General features: G+C 35.1%; 2 protein-coding genes and 1 long non-coding RNA gene across 3 annotated transcripts; 2 read left to right on the top strand and 1 right to left on the bottom strand.

Annotated features, from left to right (window-relative positions):
- The first annotated feature begins 900 nt into the window (after positions 1-900).
- Positions 901-3,455, top strand: LOC137954811 (peroxisomal (S)-2-hydroxyacid oxidase GLO4-like). Its single transcript, XM_068801715.1, has 11 exons — positions 901-1,043; positions 1,121-1,245; positions 1,331-1,377; positions 1,724-1,801; positions 1,876-2,000; positions 2,079-2,136; positions 2,312-2,374; positions 2,601-2,670; positions 2,771-2,871; positions 2,970-3,074; positions 3,169-3,455. Exons 1-11 carry the CDS (start codon positions 901-903, stop codon positions 3,346-3,348), a joined length of 1,095 nt encoding a protein of 364 aa, XP_068657816.1. The 3' UTR covers positions 3,349-3,455.
- LOC137954812 (uncharacterized) lies at positions 2,520-5,539 on the bottom strand. The gene is made up of 4 exons (XR_011113122.1): positions 5,005-5,539; positions 4,419-4,501; positions 2,998-4,175; positions 2,520-2,862 (listed from the first exon to the last, which is right to left on the bottom strand). It is a non-coding gene; the product is annotated as an uncharacterized lncRNA (long non-coding RNA).
- Positions 5,540-9,174: 3,635 nt separating this feature from the next.
- On the top strand, positions 9,175-13,367 carry LOC137955324 (peroxisomal (S)-2-hydroxyacid oxidase GLO4-like). Its single transcript, XM_068802221.1, has 12 exons — positions 9,175-9,408; positions 9,975-10,135; positions 10,238-10,362; positions 10,443-10,489; positions 10,610-10,687; positions 10,813-10,937; positions 11,020-11,077; positions 11,795-11,857; positions 12,086-12,155; positions 12,252-12,352; positions 12,687-12,791; positions 12,887-13,367. Exons 2-12 carry the CDS (start codon positions 9,993-9,995, stop codon positions 13,064-13,066), a joined length of 1,095 nt encoding a protein of 364 aa, XP_068658322.1. The 5' UTR covers positions 9,175-9,408; positions 9,975-9,992; the 3' UTR covers positions 13,067-13,367.
- Positions 13,368-16,732: the final 3,365 nt, after the last annotated feature.

The following is a 16,732-nucleotide window of genomic DNA, read 5'->3' as shown; positions in this document are numbered from 1 at the left end:
TTCAACCATTTAATATAAAAGTTGTCCTCGTCATCAACAGGTGGAGTTGGTTTGGTTAGATGTCCTAAAAGGTCTCGAGTAATGAGAAACCTCCTAAACGATTGTAACCCTCTCAGGTAATTTTGAGGAGGTCACTTTTACTTCTCGTGTAGTCAAAGGCTCTTACGCAATATATATATATATATATATATATAGAAGAAGCTTCAATAATCAATATAATCCAAGGCTTTAATAACTGAGCCTTAAGAGAAGATGATCGAGGCCAAGCAAATCTAATAAAAATATATGCAACTCTTGACCATGTATTAAATCACTTGTGAAATGATTAAGAAAACAAAATAGAGCCAAGGTAGCAACCCCAGCCAAAGAACCAACTTGAACTTAACTCATCAACTAAGAATGATGAGATTGATACTCATTGAGACCCAATGTATTAAAACTACTATTAGGTGTGTTGATCGGAATTTTTTCTTTTTTATATATTCCAATGTTCTAATCTGTCGGTTTGCTAATTTGTGGATTGAATCAAGTTTTGTAGAATAAAGAAGGACTGGAAGACATGGCAGGCGATCCCGTAATTTGTCATTTAATGTTATATGCAAATACTCACCAGATCAGATGTGCATCAGCTAGGGCCCATAATTTGTCATTTAATGGTTTGTTTTTCTAGTGACAGGATCATGTGTCCTTGCTTAATTGAGCCAGACAGCTTGGATTCTTGCGCACGTTAGTACATGGCCTGTGAAATCAACCAAAGCCAATTGCGTCACCACTATTTTCTTAGTCAGAAGTTAAACAGTAATAAAGTTTGGTGTTCTTCACTTGTGGTACTTCACCGGCTACTCTTTCTGAAACCCGATCGTTTCAGTGATAGTAATACCAGCATCTGTGCTGGAAGACATGGCAGGCGATCCCGTCAACGTAAACGAGTTTGAAGAATTGGCTCGGGAAGTCCTTCCAAAGATGAACTATGATTACTACCGTGGAGGAGCCGAGGATCAATATACCTTGAAGGAAAACATTGCAGCATTTCAAAGAATCACGTTAGTACTCTTTTTAGATTTTGGTTCTTGTAATGAATTCGTCACTCATGTATAAGTTTATTAAATCTGTCTCTCAGGTTTCGGCCAAGAGTTCTAGTTGATGTGAGCAGTATAGATATGTCAACCTCGATATTGGGTTACAAAGTTTCAGCGCCGATCATGATTGCTCCAACTGGAATGCACGAGTTCGCTCACCCAGATGGTCTGTAAGTTTAGGAATTCAATAAGTATGAGATTCAAGGAAAAAATTAGTTTATAACATTGCTAGAGTGTACTGTCGATTCCAGGGGAAGTAGCAACCGCAAGAGCTGCAGCAGCGAGTAACACTATGATGGTATGAAAATACTTCTCTTCCTCTTTCTTGGTCTCTGGTTACATGTATCTTGCCAACTAATAAATATAAAATCTTTGTACTAACTAATGTATGTAAGACTATCTTCTTTAACACTCTCCCTTACGTGTAGGCACATGGATAATTTGGGTAAAAACCCTCACGTGATAGCACGTAAATAATTTAAGTAGATGCCCACATATAAAAACCTTGTTCTAATACCATATCTATTCCAAAATAATTAGCCACTTAGGAAACATCTTCTGTCAACTAATAAATATAAGATCTTTGTACTCACTATTGTATACGAGACTATCCTTAACAAAAATATTTTACAAATTTGATTCAGGTCTTATCTTTTTCATCTTACAAGACGATAGAGGAGGTCGCATCCAGTAATCAGGCTGTTCGATTCTACCAGTTATATGTAAGTTGTGTTGCCTTATGAACTTTTTTTCCCCTCTTTCAGCTTCAACCTCAGTCTGCTTCTTTCATGAGCAGGTTTTCAAGCGAAGAGACATTACAGCTGCATTAGTGCAGAGAGCTGAGAGAAATGGGTTCAAGGCCATTGTTCTCACAGCCGACACTCAGAGGCTTGGTCGAAGGGAATTAGATATAAAGAACAAGTGAGATTTGGGTTTTGATCTTCACTTGGAATATGTTCTTGTAAGGTCCAGTAATTCAAACTATTGTTGCTCCTGCAGGATGGTTCTTCCTCCCTTTAGGAATCTTGAAGGTCTTGTATCCATGGAAGTTGATTCTGTGAGTAGATTTATGTCTTATTAATTCTCACCAAATCATGTAATGTGCTTGATGCTCTGCTCACTTTCAGAGTTGGCAGTATCTTTCTGTTCTGATTGAGTAAAAAAAAAAAAAACTATCAAGTGTTGATGTTGGAAAATGAAGTTTGTAATGTGCTTGTTTTTCATATCTGTAGAAAGGTGGCTCTGCCATTGAAGCTTTTGTTACTCAAGTCAAGGACCTGTCTCTAAACTGGAAGGTAGCTAACCTCTCCCTTTGGAGTTAAAAAGTATCAAACATATCAGACCAAGATGACCATTGCATATTTTCTCTACCAACAATCGTATTAGCTCTTGGATGGTTTTTCTCAAAAACATTTCAATAGGGAAGAGCAAGAAGAAAATTGTTCGATAATTTCATTCATCTATGCAGTGTAAACTGTGCTTTATTTCTTGTTAATTATTAGTTGAATGGTCATTTGCCAGGACATAGAATGGTTGAGGTCCATTACAAACTTGCCAATATTACTCAAGGGTGTGCTCACTGCTGAAGATGGTCAGTTTATTGCCCTCACATTTCCATATTTTTCATTTTCTGGTGAGAAATGAATGGCAACAAAGATTTGCTGAAAATTTGTTGGTTATGTCACTGATAGCCAGGAAAGCAGTAGAAGTAGGCGTTGAGGGTGTCATAGTCTCTAATCATGGAGCTCGCCAGCTTGATTATTCACCAGCAACTATTACTGTTCTGGAAGAGGTAAATATATTTGTTACCCCTAAAAGACCCAATGCGAGATAGCTTTTTTTAAAAAGGGATCAAAACTACTACCTAGGTGATGATTCTTTTCCTATCAGGTGGTCCAAGCAGTTGAAGGAAAAATACCTGTTCTCTTTGATGGAGGAATCCGGCGAGGAACTGATGTTTTCAAAGCCTTAGCTCTTGGCGCACAAGCAGTTATGGTAGGCCTTCTTGAAGTTGCAATGAAGTGACATTATTGTTGAATTTCAGCTCATCTAACCACTCTGTTCACCTTTTACAAAACCACATTCATAGGTTGGGAGGCCTGTTGTATATGGATTAGCAGCTAGGGGAGAAGCTGGAGTTGTAAGGGTTATGCAGATGCTAAAAGATGAACTTGAACTCACCATGGCTCTTACAGGCTGCCCAACTCTAAAAGATATCACCAGGAGACATGTACACACAGAGCGTGACAGATTAAGATCCTCTCTATAATAGTAACAAGGAGGTGTGAAGCTGGTATTAGATATTCCACATATTTTCTATTGTTTACTTGAAAATCCACATATTTTCTATTGTTTACTTGAAAAACCACATATTTGATTAATAAAGGGGACCTCTAAATCACTACTCAATTATTGTTTGTGCCCAGTGGCATATCTAGATAAATGAAGCCATAGGTACAGATGAGAATAACAGGGAGAGAGTAGTGGCTTTCATCTCCTGCATGTAATGATGATAAGTGACAGAGATTGCAACTAAGTATCTGTATCAGTGTGAAGGTATTCATAGCCCACGACCTTTGTACCAGTGTTTGTATCAGTGTGAAGGTATGCATGTATCAAAGGAGATTAAGTATTTGTCATTTGTGTGTTACATTGTAATGCTTTCAGGTAATAAAGATGCCATATTTTAGTCTCTGATTTTTTGTTCCTCTTGTTAGATTCTATGATTCCATTAATTAACCTCTAAGAACTCTTTTGATATAGATGTGTAGAGTTGGAAGAAGAGAAAGAAGGAAGGAGAAGAAAGGATAATAAGGAGACAGAGTTAGATCGAGAGGAGAGCTGAAGAAGGAAAATACAGAACTTTAGGGTAAAGTTATAATTTTACCCTATTAGCCTAAATTCTTCAAAACTCTCCCTCAACCTGCGCGCATACACATTATAGACACCCAACTTGAAGAAGTGGAATGAGAAACCTTACTAGAATTGACTTAGAGAAGATATCCACAACCTGGATTTGACATCATCACTTGCAGGTCTTCTGACACCAGTGTTTTCGATTCTGACAGAGTAGATGCCAATATGACTGTAGATATCCTATTAAGAACAATAAGAATATGAGGTCAACAAGTAGGGAAGGTGGCAGCTGAACCTTTGACAGATTTAGATGTGGGAAGTAACAAGAAAGTAACATATTTGTTAAGGGAACCTATTTCTCTCAATATTTCACAGTAACAAAATTCAATTCATTTACTTCCACAGTGTGAAGAATATATTCAGGTACATATATGATCATGTATGCTTCAGAATGCACAAGCCTGACGCCAACTCCTTCCTCACCTTGTTCAATTGCAATATGTGACACTGAAGCAAGTAGAACATGCTTTTCTTTCTTCAGCGCCCAATGGTACAGGTCTTGTAACCTGCACCAGATTAGAATATGAGCAGCTTGATAAACAGGTCGGTGATTTTAAAAGCACACAAGTGGGAAACTTACACCTAGGTTATATGTAGCACATTGATTGACAACTTCAGGTAATTAAAACACATGAGAACATGAATGACTTCTAGAACAGATAATATATAGTTAAACATTAACCACAAGAGGCAAATTTGATTTTTAGTTGTACGACATAATACTTCACTTTTATAAGAACACAAAGCAAAATGGTATAAAAACATAGATGCATATATGATGTTTAGGATGGGTCACTTGTCTTGTTCCACAACCCAACAGTCTAAGAAATTGACACCTAGTGGTTGCAGAGAAGAGCTCAGTAGGTAACTTTACACCATGGTGAGGTGTTAGGATCTAATTACGAAGCTAACAATCATGTGGGTGGAAAGTTTGGAAAGGTGCCGGAGAAAACACCCTATTTTTTATCATTATGAAAGTCACCTGAGCTTTCCAGCTGACAAACTTTACCTGAGCAGTGATAGTCCCTCTGAGAGCCAACAGAAGTCACTTGAGCTTTCCAGCTGACAAACTTTACCCTTGCCCTTAGTGCATTTGGTATGACTTATCCTGTTGCTTCACTCAGTTCTCCAAATGAATACAAAGTGAAAATCCGCCAAATTGTAGGGATTTGAACCATAGACTTTGGTATCAGGCAAAAGAAAATACAGTGAAATAACTGGCAGTAGACCAAATTGAAGTCATAAACTATGATATTAGGCGTAACATGGAGCTTCCGGGATCTAAAGTCTTTCCGAAAAATCTGTCTTCGAACTGGAAGATAGAAGAACATGAAGATCCCAATTCCCCACGCCAAAACTAAAAAAATAAAGAATACAAAACCCATTAAGCAGTTTGGTAATTACATAATTTTCTTCCATTTCTCAGTCTCATCGTTGCCGGAGAGTGGATTCCCCGACAAAGTGTCTCTCCAAGTAATAAAATTTTACAATTCCGTCTCCCGTTCCCATCTGAAGCGTCGAAGCCACAGAAAAGCATAGAGTGAACTCCCTCCGAGAGCCAACGGAAGTCACACCAACAGGTTAGACGTCGGAATCGTTTCTTGAACTTGGGTCCCGCTAGTTGGTGGAAGTGGACAGGCAGCTGTGTTGCACTTGTGTTTGGAAATTGGTATATTAGAATTTTATTAGAAATTTATAATTGATTATAAGATTCTAAGATAAATATTTTATTGAATATAGAATTCCAAAGTTAATGAGATAACTAGAATTTCAGTACAAATTTTTAAACAATAAAATTACAATATTAATATAAAAAATTAAATATATTCAAATAATTAAAATAAATATTATTTAGTAATTCTTAGCTATTATATTATCATTTTATTATATTACAAACTATTTTATTGTAATAAAACAGTATTAATTAAACTAACTAAGAATTTTTTATTTTAAATTTTAAATTTAATAATAAATCATATTAGTCATTTATGAGAAATAGCAATTACTTATGAATAAATTTGAATTAAATAATACAGTTATTATTTTATGTAAATTTAGATAAATGTGTATCTTTAAGTAAAGTGCAATAAAATTTAACCTTAATTATGGACTAATGTATTTAAATAATTTCATTTGATAATTTAATTATACTTTCATTAATCTTAAATTAATAAAAAATTAGTACAATAATAAGGTTTATTCTAATATATTAATATTAATTATTAATAAATTATAGTTACCTTCACAATCCTTTATAATAATAAAGAATGGATTATTAGTTAAAATATTAAAATATTTATTATCTAAATAATACAAAATTTAATAATATATTATCATATAGTCATTTATTTGAAATAATTTTATAAATTTTATAAATTATAATTTTAAAACTTCCATTATTAGATTGATCTAAGTTAAATGAGTTTTTATTGAAATAAAGTGAGATGAACCCAACTTCAAAGTAATAAAGTTAATTAATAGCAACTGATATATTAAAATATACTTAACTTAATCTTAAATATATTTTTATTAAAATATTAAAATATTAAAATATTATTATTGTTATTATGTTCATACTAAGCATATAGTTGTATCCTAATATGTTACTTTATTTGAAAAAGAATTCCCTCTTATACACATTTCTGCTGCCATTGAGAGTCTCATGATTCACCCTCCTATAACCTCCACTTTTTATGATAATTCTATACCAGACACACCTACTTAGTCAGAAAGTTATGAAATTATAAATATTGATAATGTTCATTTTTCTCACATACCTTCTCCCACTCCCATGCCACTCTCTACTTGTCGCCTATCTACCAGACCAATTAAGCGACCAAGTTTCCTTCAAAAAATTTATGTGGAAGTGATCCTACCATCATGGCCTGAACAATCATCTACCTCTAGCATGATCACAACATCAAGTACACCTTATGAACTTTCTCAAGTTTTTTCTTATGCCCAGTTATCCACCTCTCATAAAAAATTTGCCAACTCATTAACCATTACTAAAGAACCAACTAGTTTATTACAGGCCATGAGGGATCTTAAATGGCATCAAGTCATGCATAAGCTAACCATACATTGATACTTATATCTTTTCCACCTAGCAAGAAACCCATTGGTTGTAAATGGGTATATAATGTGAAACAATCCGATGGAACCATCGAGCATAACAAAGCCTTCTTGGTTGCTAAAGGATACAAAGGTTGAAGGACTCAATTATCAAGAGACATTCGCTCCAGTTGCCAAACTGGTTGTTGTAAGTATTCTACTTAATATTTTCACTATTCAAGAATGACAACTTCACTAACTTGATGTAAAAAATGTGTTCTTACTTGCTGATATTGATGAATATGTATACATGTCAATTCCTCCAGGTTTTGGATGAAAGGGGGAGACTCAAGTGTGCGAACTTAACAAGTTATTATACTGCTTGAAACAAGTTTCTAGATAGTGTTTTTTGAAGTTTTCCACAACCTTAAAAACTGCTGAATTTCATCAATCAAAGACATACTATTCATTATTCGTCCAATCCCTTAAGGGAAGTTTTACGACAATACTTGTGTATGTTGATGATGTAATTTTAGCAGGTAACAATCTGCACCAAATTGAATATGTGAAATAGTTATTATCCAAACAATTCAAACTTAATGATTTTGGTCAACACAAATACTTATTGGGCATAGAAGTAACAAGGTCTTCAAAAGTAATTTCACTCTCCCAAAGGAAATATGCTTTGGAGATATTAGAAGATGTTGGATTATTAGGTGATAAACCTACAAAGTTCCTAATAGAGCAAAACTTGGCTCTTGCACAATTCAATAAAGACTTCCTAAATGATCCTTCATCATACAAGCGTCTTGTGGGAAGATCGATCTATTTGCCCATTACTAGACCAGATTTAGTTTACGTCATCCATGTTTTCAGCCAATTTATGAAAAAACCACATAGCACATAGAGTCCTTAGATACTTAAAACAAACTCCAGGATAGGATATTCTGTTATCCTCCACAAGTACACTCCAATTAAATACATTTTGTGATGCAAAATGAGCTCGTTGCAAAGATACATAAAGGTAAATAATAGGGTATTATATATTTATCGAAAAATCACTCATTTTTTGGAAAACAAATAAGCAAACAACGATGACTTGATCAATTGCCGAGGCAGACAATCGTTCTATGGCTACTACATATTGCGAAATTACTTGGTTGAAGAATGTTTTGAAGGACTTAGAAATCAAACATACTCACCCGGTCATGTTGTACCGTAACAACCAAGTTGCTATACACATTGCCTTAAACCCGGTCTTTCATGAGTGAACCAAACACATTAAAATTAATTATCACTTAGTTCATGGAAAAATTCAAACAGACATGATCAAGACAACACACATATGAACCAACAGCCTATCTGCAGATTTATTCACTAAAACATTGAATTCGTCCCAATTTGAGATATCACTCTCATTAACATACACTCCAATTTGAGTAGGAGTGCTGAAGATAAAAAGATTAAAGATAAAGACAGATTTGTAGATAAATTAAATTTATAATTTTGATTTGATTAAGGATATAACCCTTTATAAATCTTAACCTAATAACATAATCTTAAAGGAAAATAGAAATTTACACACTTTACATAAATGAACGAACACGACTACTTCCTTGGAAGAATATTCAGAAGTTGATGTTAACAAATTCTTCTTATTCAGCCTCGATGTTGCCATCTCTTGGTTATTTCAATAACTCAAATCTTCGAATTTTCCATTGATTTAGCCCCGGTTTTCACCAAACCCGTCAAAGCCGCCTTCATGGACTCGATAGGACAAGGCACAGACTTTGATTTACGTAGACACTAGGACCAAAGTCTAGAAATGGCAGCTCAGACTTTTTTCTAAAAAGAATATATAGTTTAAAATTTTTTAATTAAATAAAATTTCAAAAATATTAGGGACACGAAATGAATTCTATTGGTTATTGGAGATTACTAAATATAAGAAAAAAAAAGTATTTTGCGTTTGCTTTTGTTTCCTTGACTAAATTGTAATATTATTTTGTCTTTAATTATCCACTTTTTAAAAAATATTTTAATTGTCCTCCTTTGATTCATTATGTGGTGGTATTTTTGTAATATACAACTCAAAACTCTGGCAGGGAATTCGTGGAAAGTTCTCTACGAAGACTTTTAGGATCGTTTGAAAATTCTCTTGATTGTTACAAAGGACAATGATACATTGCTGAAATTTCTCTTGATTTTTACAAAGGACTATGATACCTGGCTGTTAACAACTTAGATAAACTGGTTTTGGGTTGCAGCCAGGCATCCTCCCGCCTCTCCACTCCATCCCTCTTTCCATTTTCATTCTTTTGGCAAATTCTTTGCTGTTGCTGATTCTTCTCCTGTGAAGGTATTTTATTTTCATCGCAATTCCTTTGTTCACCATTCTGTTGTTGCATGATCTCTTTGCTCTATATCAATGCGAATTTCAGAATTAATTGCTGTTTGTTTTTGCCAGCATATCGAAACACTGATTCACAAAGTTCTGATTGTCACTCACTGTCTTAGTTAACTGTTTCTGCCATTAATAATGGGTGCTTCTGTTCCACACTATGGATTAATTTGATTTATGCGGTTTCGATGAATTTGAGAGCTCTGTCGTTCCGATAGAGTCTTTAAGTTAACACTGCTAAAGAGGTGTGTAGATGTTTTACCTTTCATCGATATTTGTCATCTTTCATTAAAGAGTGGAAGGAAGAAGGAAGAAAAAAGAGCGGATGGACGGAGTTGGCTGCTCGACAAGCGAAATAAGCCTCGATTGATTAGTTGAGCTGGTTCAACTATTCAACTAATAGCGGATGAGTATATGAATAGTTGTTGAAATAGTTTTAATTCTGTTAACTGGAAACTCATCAGTCTAAGGCTTTTCTGGGTATAATAATCAAGTTGGCTCTCGTGTTCTTCGAAAATTGACAGACACTTGTGCCGAAAGTCATGGCGAAGGATCCAGTCAATGTAAACGAGTTTGAAGAATTGGCTTGGGAAGCCCTTCCAAAGATAAACTATGATTACTTCCGTGGAGGAGCCGAGGATCAATATACCTTGAAGGAAAATGTTGCAGCATTTCAAAGAATCACGTAAGTCTTTTTAGATCAATTTGGTTTTTGTTATTAATTCCTGACTCACGTATAAGTTTATGCCTAGCACCCATCCGTTGTCCTATTAAATCTGTTTCTCAGGTTTCGACCAAGAGTTCTAGTGGATGTGAGCAGTATAGATATGTCAACCTCGATATTGGGTCACAAAATTTCAGCCCCAATCATGATTGCTCCAACTGGAATGCACGAACTGGCACACCCAGAAGGTCTGTAAGTTTGACAATCGCATAAATATGAGATTCAAGTATAATTAGTTCATAATTACATAGTTTTCTGTCAATGCCAGGGGAGACGGCAACTGCAAGAGCTGCAGCCGCAAGTAACACTATTATGGTGTGCAAATTCTTTTTTTTTTTTTTTCCTCTTTCTTGGTTAGTGGTTACTTGTTCAAAGTGTTATCGTCTGCTTATCTTTCTCGTTTTAATGCTAAAATAATTCAAAATTTTGATTCAGGTCCTATCTTTTTCATCATCGAAGACCATTGAGGAGGTTGCATCCAGTAGTCAGGGAGTTCGGTTCTACCAGTTATATGTAAGAATTACAAATTTGTAGCTGTGTGAACATTCTTTTGCCTTTTTTTTGCCACTACCTCTGTTTGCAGATTGTATCTAAATTTAGAATAACCTTCCCATTGTCTTACTTTTCTTCATGAGCAGGTTTACAGGCAAAGAGATATTGCAGCTACATTAGTGCAGAGAGCTGAGAGAAATGGGTTCAAGGCTATTGTTCTCACAGCTGACGCTCCTAGGCTTGGTAGAAGGGAATTGGATATAAAGAACAAGTAATATTTAGGTTTGTTTTTTGCATGAAAAATAAGATGTTCGTGTAAGGTCAACTAATACCAACTCTTGTCCGTACTGCAGGCTGGTGGTCCCTCCCTTAAGGAATCTTGAAGGTCTAGTGTCTGTGGAAGTTGATTCAGTGAGTAGAATTGTATCTTACTTTTTCTCTTCAAATTCTATGATGTGCTTCCTGTTCTACCCACATGCAGAATTGGCAGTATCTTTCTATTCTGATTGAATGAAAAATCTGTTGGAGTAAGGTTGTTTTCATTCCAAAATGACTAGCCAAATTCTAAGGCCTATTGCTCATCTACACTTCTTATCACCTATTAATTTGAGTCCTTTTTCATTCTACCTCCTCCCCCCACATCCAAGCTTACACACATAATGGGTTTGAGACATGGACAACACACATGGAGCACAAACTCACAACTGGGCTTCTGGCCTCACACCCATCCTGCTTTGATAACGTTGTTGGATTCAGTTCGGTTTTATTCCAAAATGACTAAGCACTTAAAAGGCCCATTACTCAACCTTATAACCCAACTGCACTTTTTAACACTTTTTAATGTGAGCCTTTTTCCCATTGTATAAAATTATGCTACCAAATGTTGATGTTGGATGATGAAGGATCATTTCACTTAGTGAATTGGAGTCTTTTGGCCCTCCAAGAATTCTATCAGTACCTTAAAAAAAAAAAAAGTTACATTGGTGTTTTGCATAATTACTGGCAAAAAAACATTTTTCTCTCTTTTTTTTTTTTTTTGCCAAACTATCTTTCCAAAATAATTAGATAAGCTACTAGAGATGATTTTCACTTATTGTCACTTCTTCTGTTGTATTTTGATTTTTGCAGGAAGGTGGCTCTGGCCTTGAAGCTTTTGCATCTCAGCTCATGGACACATCTCTGAACTGGAAGGTAGCTGAATTCTCTTGGGTGCTGAAAAGTATCAAAGAGACTTGAATGGGATCACCTTTGCATTATTTTGTTAGAGTCAGACCAAATCATACTAACTTGCAGCTGGTTTTCCTCAGTACCATTTTAATAGGGAAGAACTAGAAGAAAAGTGGTTACATAATTTCAGAACCTATTCAGTGTAAAATGTGATTTCTTGTTAGTTATATTAGTTGCATGATCATTTGTCAGGACATAGAATGGTTGAGATCCATTACAAACTTGCCAATACTAATCAAGGGTGTGCTCACTGCTGAAGATGGTCAGTTGATGGCCTTCACATTTACATACTTGTCATCTTCTGGCGAGAAATGATTGCGAAGATATTCTGACAAGTTGTTGGTTATGTCACTGATAGCAAGGAAAGCAGTGGAAGTAGGCGTTGAGGGTGTCATAGTCTCTAATCATGGTGCTCGCCAGCTTGATTACTCACCAGCCTCTATTACTGTCCTGGAAGAGGTAAATATATTTGTTGCCCCTAAACGACCCAATGTAAGATAGATTTTATACCAAGGGATCAAACTACAAGCTAGGTCATCTTTTTCATATCAAAGGAAAAAGAAAGAAAAACTTCATTTTGGTCGAGATGTAAAATGTAAATTGATTCAGTGGAGATTCTGCTACAGATGCAAGGCTCTTTTATTCAGTTTACCATCAGGTCCATTTTTCATTTCATTGCATATTTGTTTTAGTGCTCCAGTGACTCTTTCTCTCTATCCACTGTGTGTCAGAGAACACATCCAAGGTCAAAATGCCTGTGCAGTTGCAATTCTTAGTTATCTCAAATCTGCAGGTGGTTCAAGCTGTTGAAGGAAAAATACCCGTTCTCTTTGATGGAGGAATTCGGCGTGGAACTGATGTGTTCAAAGCCTTGGCTCTTGGTGCACAAGCTGTTCTGGTAGGCTTTTCTGAATTTGCAATTTATGTGACATTACTGTTGAATTTCAGCCTCTCTAACCACTTTTTTCATCTTTTACAAAACCACATTCATAGGTTGGGAGGCCTGTTACTTATGGATTAGCAGCAAGTGGAGAAGCTGGAGTTGTAAGGGTTATGCAGATGCTGAAAGATGAACTTGACCTCACCATGGCTCTCACTGGCTGCCCTACTCTGAAAGATATCACCAGGAGCCATATACGCACAGAAAGTGAGAGATTAAGATCCTCTCTATAATAGTGAGCATGTATTAGAAATTCCATATATTTTTCTTTTAATTCAATCAACAAGTTTGATTAATTAAGTAGGCCACTAAATAACTACTGCATTACTGTTTGAGCCTGGAGCCCGGCTAGATAAATAAAGGTTTGAGTTTTCCATGTAAGCGGAGGTCGTGAGTATCTCCTGTATGTAAGGTTCATAAGGATTGACTGTTAAGAAAGTGGTAAGGTATGCATGTGTGAGAGGAATTTAGGTAATTGTCATTGTGTACTACTACATTGTAATGCTTCTAGGTAATAAAAATGTTTCATCTCAATTGGTTCCCAGCCATCTTTTTATTGTTGCAATAAAACTAAGAAAAGGATTGACATTTGAGAAGATGCTGTCTTATGAAAACGGATTGCCAAACTCACAAGAATGTGGTTTCTGTAAAAAAAAAAGTTACTTTTCCAAATGGATATGCTTAGTAGGGGGCGGCATTAAGCGAAGCTGGCTCGTAAATTGTTCAAGCTCAATTCGGTTTTTGTTCGGTTTATTTATATTGTTGTATACTTAAGTATATTACAAAAACAATAAAGGAAAGAGGTTGTTTGGAGTCTAAATGTAATAGTTTTGTAGTCTATTGTTCCTTTTGAATGAAATTATTAAATCTTTAATGGCAACACCCTTCATTGTCACTATTCTTGAGCTACCTAGGCTAAGGAAGGTTGCTCATACCTAATTTTCTGTCTAGCTTAGAGAATCAATTAACTTCTAAGGGCTTGTAGAAATATCCGCTCATGGTTTTTTGGTAGGAACAAATTCAATTTTGATCGGCCTAATTTAACCAATTGTGGAGTGAAGTGTTCAATTTTAATGTATTTGAACTAAGATTGGTGAGCCAAATTCATCCTTAAGCCAATATTTTTACAACCACTAGGTGTGATTCTCTAGGATCTGATCAAAATCTACTGCATAAGCAAAACTATAAGCATAATTCACTAGCTGCCAAGAAAGATAGATACCCTAATATGTTTCGATATGGTTTCTGATTCTATGGGTTTACCAAAGTAATCATAGTCAACTTTCAAGGATGAACTCATGAGTGTGCTAATAGGTTTTAAATTCTATTTTTACTTTGAACCACCTAAAGTCCAGGGAAGAATGAAAGTTCACCCCTCAACTTCATTCTTCATGACATTAGGAAAACAAGTTTTATCTACACCTCTTTTCTATAGATTTTGTTCTAAGAATTCACTACTTCATGAGCTCTAAGAATCGCTTCAAACCACACAAAATTTTATGTAATTTGCATATATGGTTTGGATTTCTCAATGTATCTTTGAGTAGCAACGTATTAACAAATATGACTTCATGCTCAAAAAATGAGATTGGTTGAGACTCAAAAGAGAGTCCCACCGCTCTGAAAACATGATTTACAATTTTAGCTTGGTCTAATTTTATAAGATTTATCATCTACCTCTGGACCTATATGCTTTGTGAATATCATTTCATTCATCTATACTATTTACCATTGAGATCTTCAGGACTCTAGAAAGGGAGAATGTCAAAATCTAATTTAGCTTAAGTAGGCAAATTTGATTTACATTAAGAAGATTCAAAACACTCGTAATATTTAATTTTAGCAAATTTATGCAAATTTTAGCTTATGTGAAATACTTAATTTTAGCTAATGTGAAGTACTTAATTTTTTAAGATAGCTTAATTCCACAAGAACCACTTTCAATCCTCATGACCAACTTGCATTGATTTGTCTCCAAAAATCATTTGAATATTAAATTTTACTCAAACTTCTCAAACTAGAAGGGTTTGAATTGTTGCTTTTAGTTTGAGGTTGGAGGCACCAAACTTCCATAGTCTCAATTTTATTTGACTTTTGAACTAAATCCTTGGATAGTGATAACCTTGCTTTATTTCACATGTCTAGCACATTCTAAATCAATCCAATTTATTTTAGGTTAAGCAGTGAAAACAAAGCAACTATCTTAGAGTGTGGATTATAAGAATTTTTGGATAGGAATACCAAACTGATTTGTACCAAAGTAACAAATCAAGTATTCTTGGGTAACTGATTTGACTCTTAGAGAGTCAACCAAGGCTACCTTTATTGGATGATTATAAGAATTACTAAGGTATTATCTATCAGATTGATGAAAAGTGAATGCTTATTTTGGCCTAAGTAGCTTCTCAATAGGGTTATTTTTTTAAGTTTTAAGACTTAAGGTGCGTAAGAATTAAACCAAATAAAAATGAAAATAAAGAGGAAAAAATTCACACATCACAATTGAACAACAAATATTTTGTTATCAATGTTCCCCTATTGGTATTCACCGCCTAAGAACCTGTGCTTAGAAAATTCTACTAATAATTGCTCTATTAGCTTGGAATTACAAGAAATTGATTTGACTCTCCTTCAATTCATGTGTATGCTAAACACACGATTACAAACTAATCTCCCCAAGAGATTCGCTAAATTTTAGCTCTAGTGGGCCCTTTCTATCTAGATTTATCAAGGTTCTAGATGAACCTATCAGAAAATAAAAATTACAAAGAAATGTAAAACTTACTCCCTTGAATTTGGAGAGATACGCTTCTCCTTTGAGAGTTCCAAGCTTTCATCCTTTGATGCACAATGGGGAATGTAGGAGTTTAACTAATGTGAATGCAAAGAGAAGGAATGAGAAAGAAGTGCAAAGTTTTTGCTAGGTGTGACTCTCTCTTTCTCAAAATCGAACTTAAGAAGGATTTTCAAATGATTGAGAATAAATGGAAGTAGGTATGCCAATAAAAGTTCATTAACTTCACAATGGGAGGTTTGGTGGGGTATTTATAAGTTCCCTACGCCAAACTACCTCTTTTTGCTCGTTTTCAAAAAGTTGATTTTACATTGATCAATCAATCGTGTGCAACTGCTATATTACAGATCAATATCTTCCTATTGGGTATGATATTTTAAGTTGACCGATCAATGTATATGGTATGATCAATTAATCACAATTCCCACTGGTAGTGATAACAAGTATGATCGATCAATGACTTTGATATGATTGATCATGTTTTATGTCCTTGGTTGGCAAAGTTATGTATGATCAATCTTGGTTATCGCTGCCTTGCCTCTATTTCTTTGGTTCCTATTCCTCGGTCTTATCAGGAGGCATTCCAGCATCCAGGATGAAAAACAGCCACAGACGAAGAGATGGCATCCCTATATGAGAATTAGACTTGACAACTAGTTCCACTTCCCTCTGATAAAAAGTCGGTAGGTGATATGTGGGTATTCACAGTTAAACATAATTTGGATGGTTTCATGGCCCTCCTTAAAGCACGATTCATGGCCAAAAACTATACTCAGTGCTATGGTGTTGACTATGAGAAAACATTCTCTCCTATAGCCAAGCTAAACTAGGTACATGTTTTATTATCTCTTGTTGCTAACTCTTGATGGTCTGTTTATCAACTTCATGAAAAAATGACTTTCTCAATGGCGATATTAAGGAGGAAAATTACATGAAGAAACCACCTAAATATGTAGTTGAGGGGGAGTTGGTATACCGGCTACAAATTTTTTTGTATTATCTGAAACAATCTCCGTGAGCTTGGTTTGACAAGTTTAGTCAAGTTATACTTCGTTTTGGGTTCACAAGGTGCTTTGTGGATCATTATGTATTTGTCAAACACTCT

The sequence above is a fragment of the Aristolochia californica genome, unplaced genomic scaffold (genome assembly GCF_029961685.1).
Source record: "Aristolochia californica isolate CCGP_79_NKW_82.1479 unplaced genomic scaffold, dmAriCali1.0.hap1 SCAF_2, whole genome shotgun sequence".
Classification (NCBI taxonomy): Eukaryota; Viridiplantae; Streptophyta; class Magnoliopsida; order Piperales; family Aristolochiaceae; genus Aristolochia; species Aristolochia californica.
The sequence above is the reverse complement of the archived record's forward strand: the minus strand, read 5'-3'. Positions and strand labels throughout refer to the sequence as shown.